Source organism: Pteropus medius, unplaced genomic scaffold, assembly GCF_902729225.1.
Source record: "Pteropus medius unplaced genomic scaffold, Ma_sr-lr_union100, whole genome shotgun sequence".
Lineage (NCBI taxonomy): Eukaryota > Metazoa > Chordata > Mammalia > Chiroptera > Pteropodidae > Pteropus > Pteropus medius.
In genome coordinates, this window is record NW_024349802.1 from 5,478,111 (window position 1) to 5,491,258 (window position 13,148).

At 44.6% G+C, this 13,148-nt stretch overlaps 1 protein-coding gene across 2 annotated transcripts in view; it reads right to left on the reverse strand.

The window, feature by feature from the left end:
- The window catches only part of FSTL4 (follistatin like 4), a 347,748-nt gene that overhangs the window by 19,154 nt on the left and 315,446 nt on the right, over positions 1 to 13,148 (reverse strand). Inside the window, exons 9-11 of one of the 2 annotated variants that reach the window (XM_039836025.1) lie at positions 5,752 to 5,913; positions 5,244 to 5,378; positions 1,319 to 1,437 (exon numbers count right to left, since the gene is read on the reverse strand). In XM_039836025.1, coding sequence (XP_039691959.1) covers positions 1,319 to 1,437; positions 5,244 to 5,378; positions 5,752 to 5,913 — 416 coding nt within the window. The remainder of the gene's footprint in view (positions 1 to 1,318; positions 1,438 to 5,243; positions 5,379 to 5,751; positions 5,914 to 13,148) is intronic. The other variant, XM_039836026.1, reaches the window with a different exon arrangement.

Below are 13,148 nucleotides of genomic sequence, written 5' to 3' on the forward strand. Positions count from 1 at the left end.
CCCACTGTGTGTGAAGCTGCCACTTTTTACCTGGCCTGTCACCTCTGACCCTCTGGGCGTTTACGTGTTTCATATTCTATATCCACCGGTTGAGCACCCCTTCCTTTTGTAAACTTGGCCTTCCTTGGGTTCTGGGAACCATGTTTCCCAGGCTTCCTTATAGTCATGTCTCTTGACTGCCAGAGAGCTCAGGCCTCTCAGCTCACCACTGCCATCTCCCCCACTGCCTTCTGGATGTTTCTGCACATGTGTCCTATGGCCACCTCAAACTCAGCACACTGTAGGCCAGCCTTATCTGCTTGACGGGAGCCTGTCTGTCCTGCTCCTTACCTCCCCAGCATCCAGCCCTGGCAAGTGGCACAAGCCCGGTAGAGTGTTAGAGAGTGAGTGAACTGTGCCCACCCCCGCCCCCCTTGTGTGAAGGGCACCCTTCTCCTCGCAAGACTCTGCGTTAATGGTGTCTCTGGGTTATCCTTGGGTTCCCCATTGATTTGACCTGTGAAGAGCTTTAAAATCTCTTCAGTGTTCACCACCCCTGCTCCACTGGCTTCACCAGGACCCCGTCATCTCACCTGGATAATTACAGCAGTGCCTTCGCTACCCCTGTGCTTTAGACCGGCCCTTCTGGTCGCTGCCCTCACGGAGGCCCTGCACATGTTCTGGAGTGACCTGGTCAAGGTCATCCTTTGCCTGCATTCCTTTAGGGGTTCCCAGGGCTTCAGGATGCCATTAGAACCCCTCAGCTGTGACCCTCACCTGTGTCCTATTCTTTTAGGACACATCCACTCTTTGCTCAGGCATATGGAGGATTTTCAGTTCCATGAACATGACATGGTGTTTTGTGCCTCTGTTCTCATGACATTTCCTCTAGAAACCCATTGCCGACTCCTACCTGTTCTTTAACTGAGCCAGGCATCCCGTCCCCAGAAGCTGCTATGACCTTGGCCTCCCCAAGTCTGGAGAGGCCTCTCTTGATGTCCCTGTGCAGCTCGCGCATCCTTCTAACAGCACCTACTGGGCAACTGTCTGTTCACTTTGCTGTCTCCATCATCTGACTGTGGACTTGGGAGGCCAAGAACCCATCTGTATGCTCTGAGCCTCACCTGGGGCTCAGTGCACAGAAGTGGCTACTGGATGAAGGAGTGAGAGTTTTAAACTCTCAGCCTCATGTGTTCCTTTCTTGGCTTTGGGGCAGACTTGGATCTACAGCACATAGAGTGGATGAAATTTAAGAATCAAATGGCACACATGGTGGAAGACTGACTTTTAGGATTCTGTCTGTGTGTGATGTAGGCGTGCCCTAGGCACAGAAACTTACATAGCTCATGAAGATCTTCTCAGTGGGTTTGAGGTGCCTCTGGATCTCACAGTCCACGGGGTGCAGGATGACAATGCCATCATCTGAGAAGACGTAGAACATGTTTCCCACACTGAGGCCTGGTAGGAGCAAACACAGCCATGGTTACATCCCGCCTAGAAGCTGGCCGCCCGGCGGGGTCCCGGGCCACAATGGCCATACATGAAACCTGTAGTTTGGGTGTATCTGGTCAAGGGCAAGGTGAGAATGAGCAGGCGAGGTGTGAGGGATGTGGGGAGAAACTGTCCCGTGGGCTGTCAATCAGTACAGTACATTGAAGGCTCTGCAGTCCCCAGGCCATGCTCCCAGACATGCATATCTGCCTCTGGTCATCCAGGGCTGGCCACCAACACAAATTTTCAAATAAACGACAGCGTTGTCTTAGACATGCACTTGACCTTTCCTGTTCTGAATGGGTGTTCGTTGTTTAAAGTCAGAAAGGATCAGATGGTGGCCAAAGAGCAGAGGCTCCCATTAAACACATTTATGTACAGTACCACCTTCTGGAACGTAGGGTCCTAAAAATACTGTGGTGGTGCTTCTTTGTTCAAACTTAGCCCTGGCCTGTCTGTGCTGGCAAACCCTTCCTTCAAGACAGCTGGCCCCTCTGCCTCACAAGTGTCTCCACAGCAGCACTGTGCCAGGTGACAGAAGCCATAGCCTGGTTGTGTCTGCCTGCCTGCCCCTACCCTGGCCAGGGCTGGGGCCATCTGGGGAGAAAAGGCCTAGGGGACCAGCTAGTTCAGCCCCTTTAAAGATAAAGAAACTGAGATCAAGGAGGGGAGGGGCTTGGCTGAAGCCACCTGCCTTTGTGCCAGAGCTGTGCTTAGACCCAGGGCCCCTGCTCTGGGCTCTGTCTCCTCGCTCTGCCTCTCCATAAAAGGCAAACTTGGCACTAAGATAGGTGAGGTTTGAGTTCTCCTCCCTGCTTTCTCCCTCCTTTTCATTTCTTTTGGAAGGTAGAACAGTGAAAATATTTCTATAGAGACTAAGAAAATTATACATAAAACTCTTTCCTTAGCATGCTGAGAAAACTGTTGTACTGACTTAATTGAATATCTGGGTAAGTTTTTAGTGAGTTAGAAAACAGTAAGACAGGCAAATGGGAATCACCATTCTACTTGCTTCCCATGACTCTGCAGGCAGTTTTCTGGGCCTCGGGCCCATGGTGACGGCACTGGTACCTGTGCCTCCCAGTGTGGACAGAGGTCCCTGACTCCATGACACAGCTTCAAGCACTTGTGGTTCTGTGCTGAGAGAGGCTCCAGGCAGGAGGGTTCCTGCCACTGAGAACAGCTTGACTCCAGCCTCTCAGAGCTGGTACTGCCTGGGAGTGACCGCTTAGCTCCCAGTGGGGGAATCCTGGGTGCTAGGCAGCCTGTCCCTGGGAGCCAGACGAAGCCGGCTGCCTCCAAGTGCCTTGCCTCAGCCCTCACAAGGACCTTTGCATCTGTGCACGCTCACCTGGCAAACTTCTCACTCAGACCTAGGGGCCCAAGGGGATCAAAGTCCTTGCCCAACCACAGACCCCAGAAACAGCATCCTGGGGCTTCTTGAAAAATTTATGTCTGGAAGAACCAACACAAGATTGAAAGTGTAATAGAATCTCCATGGGGTTTGCAGCTGTAGCTACATTTCAGGCTGAACACCGTGAGTGCCCTGCTCACAGCTGGCAATGCAACGTGAGGCTAAACAAATACTCGCTCAACAAACAACTGGCTTCACAGGAGACCCAGCCTCATGCTCCAGCCCCCTGGGAAGTTCTGAGTTTCATTTCTACTAAGGGGGCATGAAGGAGCTTTCCTTGCTTTTGTGTGCGCTCATCATCTCATTTCTCCTCGTGAGATTTGACAGAGCCCTGCGGCTTGCCAGCCTCTTTGTTTTTGCTTCTGCATTTCCCATATCTGCAAGCCTTGAATTTTAGCAATGAAGGATTCAAGCGGCTGGCTGCCCAGGCACAATGTTTGCTGCCGGATTGTCTAGTATTGGGGCAGCACCTGCCAGCCCTCAGGCAGCTGTGAGTCTTAAGTGGGCCCTGGAGCTGCACTTCACACCCCCCAGGGCCTCCTGCATACTTTGCAGTTCTCCACTTTTGAAACTTGAGTCCCTTGGCAGTAACTTCACCTTAGAAAAACATCAGCTCTTAAAGACACAGAATGAAAGCTCTCTGTGTGCCTTGTGGCCTGGGCGCTGAGGTCCGGCAGCGTGAAAGGACAACTGTCCATGCGTAGCGACTGCTGCTCTGACTTGTTCTTCCAAGTGTTCCTAAAGCTTATTGGTAGTAATTCCTCATTTTCTGGGCTCTGCCTTTGTTTTGCTCCCAGACTTACTGCATAAGCTTTAGTGCCTGGAGTCCAGGAAACTGTCCTGAGTGCGAGTATGCGTGCATGTGCCAGGGTGTAGGTGACACCTGAGATGTTCTTCAGGCAAAATGAGACAGGAAACAGGCTGGTTTTTAAAGAGGGAGATTTCGTGCTTAATTCTGAAATCACGTAGCACATTCTGTTGCTTCTCATACTCCCTCTCTGCCCACCGAACTGGAGAGGTTACCTCATGGGGACTTGGGCTCTGCTCTGGTGGAGGGGTTCAGAGTTAGGGCCGGGGACCAGCGGCTCAGGCTCTCAAACCTAGCTTCCACATGTACCTATTTTTCGAACCATCTGAAATTGTCCGTATAAGGCCATTTTTTGGCGAAGGAAAATAGTAATTTGTATGGCCCAACCTAATGTCTAAAGACTGTGTGCTAAATACAAATTTAAAAATGTATTCATTTAAAAATATACATTTACAGAAATCACGGCAGCTTTTTTCTTCACCATTTCCTCAAAGTGTAGACTAAACCCTGACACCAATGTCAGCTACTGGGAAAAGTGCTGAGGCTCCAATCTGACCAAGAACCCCTGCAGGTTGGTCTTCACAGGGGATGTTTCAATTAGCTTTAAATGGAAACTTTCCACTTTTAAATCCTAATGGACCAGTGTCCATTAAAGACACTAGTAGGTTTTAAATCTGCTTCTCTGTGTGCCACTTGAGTTTGACATTGACTTCCCCATTCCCATCCGATTTGGCACGTGGACACCACTTGTGGGGACTGCTCGGTGTCTGGAAAAGCCGATGGCGGCTCATGGAAAGATGGCCCATTATAGAACCACAAACACACGTGATCGCAGGCACAACACAGAACAAGACAGCTTGGTACCTTCCTCTCGCCAGAGAATGTTTGCAACTGCAGCAGCAGAGAATTGGGAAAGCGGAACATGATCGAGGGGAGGAAAAAAAGAAGAAAGCAGTGTGAGAAGTTCATTGCAGGGATTCAGTTCATGAGCGTACTGCCATCTAGTCTGTCATGCACAGAGCTGGCACCACCATGGCCCCTGCAATTGTACTAGGGGACTGTGGACTTGGACGAATGCTTCCTGGCCTCAGGATGCTTTTGATTCCTAATGAATCCTTGAAATCAGGTCCCAAGAGCACAGAAGCTAATGGAATCCTCTACTTCCGTGAATGATAAAGAGGGAGAAACATCTCTCCCAAACCTCCTGTATTACTTCCAGGAGAACTCTGATTTTCAACTAGGATTCTCCCTACTGACACCCTCTGAAATACTTCTGATTATCTCCCTTGATGATAAAGACTCAGCTTGGAGTCTTTGACCAAGGGAAAGAGACCTTGCCCAACACCCACACCCTTGAATCACACCAGCAGACCCACTCGGGGAGCAGTGACTACAGGGGAGAGCACCTTCGGCACACGGGGCTACAGTCTCTGGGGTCCAGGCATATGTGCACAGGCCGGTTGGTGGCTTTGGCCCTGGTCAGTTCCCTCCCTGCCGCCCAACACACCTCAACCAGCTCAGTGAGGAGCTGAAAGGCAAGAGTGGACTCACGGGTCTTTCGAGCTGAGTCTTCAATGAAGAGTGAGGAGATGTCTTCGTCCACACCCACTTCATTTTTGGCAATGCAGGTGTACGCCCCCGTGTCTTCATATCGAACGCTGCCGATGTGGAGCTCGCTCCCATTGGCTGCAAAAAGGGCAGTGCTCACGGGGGCCCGCTCGGCTGGGACCCCCATTCACATCCTTCCCATTGAGAGTGTTGGTGTTAAAAACTGAGCCCCTAAGCAGGGCCGAGGGTCAGCCAACATCCCTGATATATGCCCAGAAAGGGCCAGAACCGCTGAAATGAACTGAGGGGGACATGGGCCCTGATGGACAGCTTCTCATCATTGCTCTCAGAAAGCTCCGGGTGAGCCCAGATAGTAGGAAAATCTGGAGAGGTATTTGTTCACTCCCAACATGTCTGACTTAGAAACAAGCTATGCTTCTCATTTCCATTCCTGGAAGTGTCAACTTGGACTTGTTGGGAACAGCACAGAGACACTGAGGGTGGTTCTTACCCAAAAGGGAAAGCTGTTTGGACATCTGGGTTGAGACAACCATGCCATTTTTCAGCCAAGTGATTCTGGGCATAGGAATACCCTCTGCGTGGCACCTCAGGCTGGCCGCCACCCCTGGCTCCTGTGCTTGTGTCTCTGGATAGACGCGGATGACCGGTGGTACTGTGGGTGAGAGTCAGGGCTGGTAAGAGAAGGTCTTTGCCTGGCCTCGGGCCTGTGGCCCAGCCCTGAAACCCTGCTCCTGAGAGGTGAACTGAGAGGCAGCTCCGGACTTCTCTTTGCAACTAGTTTACAATCGTCCTATTCAGCAATTCAAACCCTAAAAGAAAGCTATAAAATGGATTGCAGGCAATAAACACGTCAGGCTTTGTACCTTGTAATTCATGGCTTTCATCATTATTCTAAATATGATCAGAAAGACATCCAAATATTTAATGCGGTTCAGCTGCCACATGTAAAGAGCAACAGCCGCTGACATTTATTTCTGAATGAATAAAATTCAGATCTATTATTTCTGTTATCGGAAAACCATTGGACAGGGGCTTAATTTCTTGCAGGAAGTGCTTTACAAAGCACTTACAGGCACAGACTGGCAGGGCCACTCTTTACATCACTGCTCTGGGGAAGTCCATTGATTTTCCAGTGGGTCATTTCATTTCTCCACTTCTCACCCTCTGGAACACGAGTGAAAGGCAAGTGTGCCTGCCTTGCTCTTGACTCTGTCATGGGCCCCAGCAGTCAAATTTGGGGCTGGGGATGTGACATGGTCCATTCATCAGATGAGCATGGACACAGGCCTGTCTTCTATCACCTGGGCTGTCTGTGGCGAGGCAGCTAGAAGAAGTAAAGATGGTCTGGAGGATCTTTCCTTCTACCCCTAGTTCTGGGCCCAGGAAATAAAAAAATTACAATTTTCAGTGGCATTGGGGTTCTTCTTTATTCATATATTTTACTGTACATACTTCCAAAGACGGTTTGTAAAAGCACCTGGATATTAAACTAAATGAAATGAAGACATCACACTCCATTTGGAGAGGTGGGAGATAGATTCTCCCTGAAGCGGGCGACTACCTATCTGAGCTCCTATTGTCCATAAAAGAAAGCGTCCCAGTACTTTAACAGAGAGAAGACTTTTCCTGGGACCAGACGTGGAGACCAAACAAGGAGGCAGTGGTGTTGACCCTGGAACCTGAGCAAGGTTTCCAGTGAGCTGTGCTTGGGTGGGCCGGGGACCAAAGAGAAGCCCCATCGCCTCCAGGGAAAAACAACGGGACTCTATGCCTCCTGTCACGACTCCTCAGGAGGCTGTGAGTAATCTGATTGACTAATCCGAGTTTCTTTGTATGACCTGTAACTGTAGAACCAGTGTAAATGGGCCCTGTTCTTCTCCTAGCAAGAAACTAAGTTGTTCTTTAGAGATAACAGAATGAGGCCGCAGAACACATAGTCAGCTAGTCGGACATGTGCACTAAAGAAAGAATTCACCTAGAATAACCTGTCGATGCCATCAGGTCATAATCCACCATGGGCTACACACTACACCGCCTCCCACCCTGTCCCCGGAATTAAACATGCAACACATGAAAAGCATTGATCCCCTAAAGCCTGTGAACCAAGCTCTTATTATGTTACAATAATGAAACTATAGAATATGCAGAACTTCACCGGCTTCTTCCTTTGAATGTAACCCAAAACCCTGATTGGAGAGAGAGATTTGAGTCTTGTCTCTTGTTTCCTTGCAGGCTGACTTAGCAATAAAAACCTTTTCTTTTCTCAAAAGCTGGCGCCATATGGGGTCCTATGTGCATCAGGCAGCAGGCCCTTGCTTGGTAACAGATCTATGGGGTGAGGTCGGGGGGCCAAAGAGAAAGTCAAATGGACAACTGGCAAAGGGCATGAACCCACCCTCAGAGTGGCCCAGAGCCACTTCTATAACATGCGCTCAGAAGCATCCTAGGACACACAGAGACTCATCAATAATAAAATCAGAGTCATTTCCCCAGTTTCTCTATGTTTGCAGTTTTGTTAGAGGGTTCCAGGGTGTGGCGGAAGGCCTGTATCACAGATCAGGCCACTAGGGTTGAAGGAGGTAAATGAGACTCTAGCTAAGGCATATCTGGAGGGCTGCTTAGAACACAGAAGTGGATCTCTGCTCTCAGACTGCCCTTGGTTCAACAAGGAAAGAAATAGTAACTCATCTAGGAAACCTCCCTACCCTCTGAATTTGGTAGAGAGAAGAACAGGGTTCAAGTTGAATAGGTGGTAGAGTTTTGGTCAGGAGGCTGTAATTCAAGAACATAGAGCTAGAACTTGGGCGTGGCCAGGACTACTGGACTGGTGAGGAGTTGGAGAAGGTGGTAGAACACCCAGGGTTCTAGAATGTGGGTGGCCAGGACCTGGGAGTTAATAAACTTGGGCTCTTGCTGGACCACCATTTATTTATACAAGCCTGCCTAGAAACCACAAAGTAAACTTAAAGAAGGGGAGGGAAGAATCAATAGAAATAGAAGCAGAAATGAACAAATGAATTATCTAAAAAAGAGAGGAACTGATAAATAAACTTAAGACTTGGCTGTTTGTAAAAATCAGTAAAATAGCCAAATATCTGGCAATTTTGATCAATGAAAAAAATAAACACAGAGGAGGTTAAAAATATGAGAACACTGTATTTAATTATAGGTAATAAATGTGAAAATCTCAATGAAATGGATCACTTAAAAGGAAATTTTAAAATATCAATACGAAATCAAGAACATTTAAAATCTTTTAAAATGCCACTATTCAGTTTTGCAGGTTAAATGAGTTCTAGAGATTTGCTGTAGAGCACAGGGCCTATAGTCAACGATACTGTATCATACACTTAAAAATCTGTTAAGAGGTGGATCTCAAGTCTTCTTACTACCAACAAAAACAAACAAAAAAACCAAAGAGACCCGAGGAAACTTTTGGAAGTGATGGATATGTCTATTACTTTGATCATGGCGATGGTATCACAGGTATATTCATATATCCAAACTCATCAAATTGTATATGTTAAATATGTGCAATTTTTTTGTATGTCAGTTATATCTCAATAAAGCTGTTAAAAATAGCACTACTAACCCAAAAGGCACCCTGACTTGTTTCATAGGAAAACTTTTTTTTGCCTTTAAGAAATGGATAATTCCTAGAGTATAAACAGAGATGATGCTTCAAATTATATCACGAAGCTAGTATAACCCAGACACCAAAACCTGCTGGAGAGAGCACAAAACAGGACCATAGACCTGACTCACTTAGGCCTAAATATGCCAAAATCCTAAGTGAAATATTAAGAAATCAAATCTAGCGTGGTATTAAAAGAACATACTGTGACAAAGTATAATATGCTTCAATGGTGAACCATTAGGAAATCTATAATCGACCAATGTCAAAGGCAGTCAAAAAGAAAAAAAACATTTGGTTTTCTTGCTAGACACTAAAAAGGCCCTTGAAAAAGATTCAAAATTGATTTCTTGGGGGAATAAGCCTCAATAAAATAGGAACAGAATAATATTTTCTTTCTACAATGAAGAATATTGCTATAAAAAGAAGAAACAGCACCATTCTTTTCAGAACGGTGGAACATTAACTCAGGGGAAAAAAGGGAGAAGAGGCAATATCAGACGGTCAACAGTAGGCTGGATGTCCATAGAAGGCATGGATTGAGGTACAAATATTAAAACAGTAGATAAAAATGATATTTTACCTGGATATGCTCCACATAATAAACCAAAAAGTAGTTAGGATTAATAAGTGAGTAAAGGGTCCAGGACCAAACCATACAAAATTAATAGCTTGCTTATACCTCAGCAGTGACCAAACAGAAAATACAGTGGACCTAAATGAAGAAAACTATAAAATCTCACTGAAGACATAAAAAAAAAAAATAATTGTGAAGATATGGTCTTGGATAGGAAGACTTACTGTTATTAAGAAACAAGATACTAGAAATTAAGGTATATCTTTAATCTAATTCCAATTAAAATTAATTGGTGGGGTCTTGACAAAACAATTCTAAAATTTATCTAGAAGGCAAAAATGTACAAGAACAGCCGGTGAAATTATGAAAAATAAAAGTGATAATTGTCATTTTGCTATATCAGATATTACAAAGTATTACAATACCAAATGCTGTGAAGTGGGAAGAGTGAGGGAGGGGGAGGATGAGAGGGAAGGACTGAGGGACTTGACTTGCCGTCCTTAGGTCCACACCACCTAGATGGTCTTGATTGGTTTACAAAGCTCTGTCAATTCAATATTGTTCAGCCAACATCTACTAAGCACCAACCTAGTGTCAGGCATTATGGACAGAGCAGTGAATAAGACAAGCCCAGTCCCCGCCCTGACGGGGCTTTCTCTCTGGGGGAAGGTGATTTAACAATGAACCACCAGTGTGATGAGCATCAGCAGAAGGGGTCTTTTGGGGGCACGACCAGATGGCTTCACCAGTGAATTCTACCAAACAGTCAGAGAAGATTTAATACCTATTCTCCTCAAACTCTCCAAAAAATCGAAGACGAGGCAATACTTCCTAACACATTTTATGAGGCCAGTATTACTCTGATACCAAAACCTGGTAAAGATAACACAAAAAAAGAAAACTACAGACCAATATCTCTCATGAACACAGATGCAAAAATCCTAAATAAGATACTAGTGAATACAGCAACATATTAAAAAGATTATACAACATGAACAAGTGGGTTTCATCCCAGGGCACAGGGATGGTTCAACATACGCAAATCGATTAATGTGATACACCACATAAACAAATTTAAAAATAAAAATCATATGATCATATCAATAGATGCAGAAAAAGCCTTCGACAAGATACAGCATCCATTTATGATCAAGATACTTAACAAAATCGGTATAGAAGGAAAGCACCTTAACATAATAAAGGCCATCTATGACAAACCCTTAGCCAACATTATACTTAATGGTGAAAAACTAAAAACCTTCCCTCTAAGATCAGGAACAAGGCAAGGCTGTCCACTATCGCCACTGTTATTTAATATAACATTGGAGGTCCTAGCAAGAGCAATCAGACAAGAGAAAGATATAAAAGGCACCCGAATAGGAAACTAAGAAGTCAAACTGTCACTATTTGTGGAGGACATGATTCTCTATATAGAAAACCCTAAAGACTCCACAAGAACATTACTAGAAACAATAAGCAAATACAGTAAAGTCTCTGGATACAAAATCAACATTCAAAAATCCATAGCGTTCCTATACTCTAATAATGAAGTGTCAGAAAAAGAAGTGGAAAAAATAATTCCTTTTGCAATTACAACAAAAAGAATAAAATACCTAGGAATAAATTTAACAAAACATGTGAAGGACCTATATGATGAAAACTACAAGACCCTATTAAAAGAAATCGAAGAAGATACAAAGAAATGGAAAGATATTCCATGTTCCTGGACTGGAAGAATCAGCATAGTTGAAATGACCATATTACTAAAGCATGATATAGATTTAATGCAATCCCCATCAAAATCTCATTGGCATTTTTTAAAAGAAATAGAACAAAAAATCATCAGATTTGTATGGAAGCACAAAAGATCCTGAATTGCGAAAGTCATACTGAGAAAAAAAATGAGGCTGGAGGCATCACTCTGCCTGACTTCAAATTACACTACAAAGTGACAGTAATCAAAACGGCTTGATATTGACAGCAAAACAGACACACGGACCAGTGGAACAGAACGAGAGTTCAGAAATAAATCCATATTTATATGGGCAAATAATTTTCGACAAAAAAGCCAAAAACGTACAGTGGAGAAAGGAAAGCCTCTTCAATAAATGGTGCTGGGAAAACTGGAAAGCCACCTGTAAAGAATGAAACTAGACTGTAGTCTATCACCACACACCAAAATTAACTCAAAATGGATTAAGGACCTGAATATAAGACCGGAATCAATAAAATGCATGGAAGAAAACATAGGAAATAAACTCAAGGACCTTGGACTTAAAGAAGATTTTATGAATTTGATCTCAAAGGCAAGGGAAGCAAAAGCAAAAATAAATGAATGGGACTACATCAAACTAAAAAGCTTCTGCTCAGCAAAAGAAATCGTCAACAAGGTAAAGAGACAACCATCCGAATGGGAAAATATATTTGCAAGCAATGCCTCTGATAAGGGCCTAATATCCAAAACATACAAAGAACTCATACAACTCAACAACAACAAAAAACAAATGATTCAATCAAAAAATGGGCAGAGGACCTGAACAGACACTTCTCCCTAGAGGACAGACAAATGGCCAACAAATATATGAAAAGATGCTCAACATCGCTAGCTATTAGGGAAATGCAAATCAAAACCGCAATGAGATACCATCTCATACCTGTTAGAATAGCTATAATCAACAGGACAAGTAATAACAAATGTTGGAGAGGATGCAGAGAAAAAGGAACCTCATATACTGCTGGTGAGAGTGCAAATTGGTACAGCCACTATGGAAAACAGTTTGAGGTTCTTCAAAAAACTGAGAATTGATCTACTATATGATCCAGCAATCCCTCTACTGGGTATTTACCCCGAAGACTTGAAAACCCATATCCAAAAAGATATTTGCACACCGATGTTCATAGCAGCATTATTCACAGTGGCCAGGACATGGAAGCAACCGAAGTGTCCTACGGTAGATGATTGGCTAAAGAAGCTGTGGTACATAAATACAATGAAATATTACTCAGCCATAAGAAGAGATGAAATACTGCCATTTGCGACAACATGGATGGACCTCAAGATAGTCATGCTAAGCGAAATAAGCCAGACAGAAAAAGTTGAAAATCACATAATATCACTTATATGTGGGATATAAACCTAAAAGCAACAAATAAACAGGACGAACAGAGACTCAGGGACATGGACAATGGACTAATGGTTACCAGAGGGTAGGAGGTGGGGGAGGAGAGAAGAGGGAGACAGGGTAAAGGGTGTCGAATATAGGGGGGTTGAGGGAGGCTGAAGTGGGTAAAGAGGATCAAATATATGGTACTGAAGGAAACTGGACTCTAGGTGGTAATCACACCACAGAATATATAGGTGTCAAATTATAATGTACACTTGAGAATTATATAATTGTATTAACCAATGTTATCCCAATAAACTTAAAATATGACTAGGGGATCTGGTCAAGATGGCGGTGTAGGTCAATGCTGTGCTTGCCTCCACCCATGACCCCATTAAAATTATAACTAAATTATAGGACAATCAACCTGGAGAACCACCTGAAGATTAGCTGAACAGAACTCCTATAACTAAAAATATAAAGAAGTGGGCACACAGAGGCTGGTAAGAGGGGTAGAGACATGAAACAGGCTGGTCCCACACCCACATGTGGAGTTTGAACATCTCAGCTGT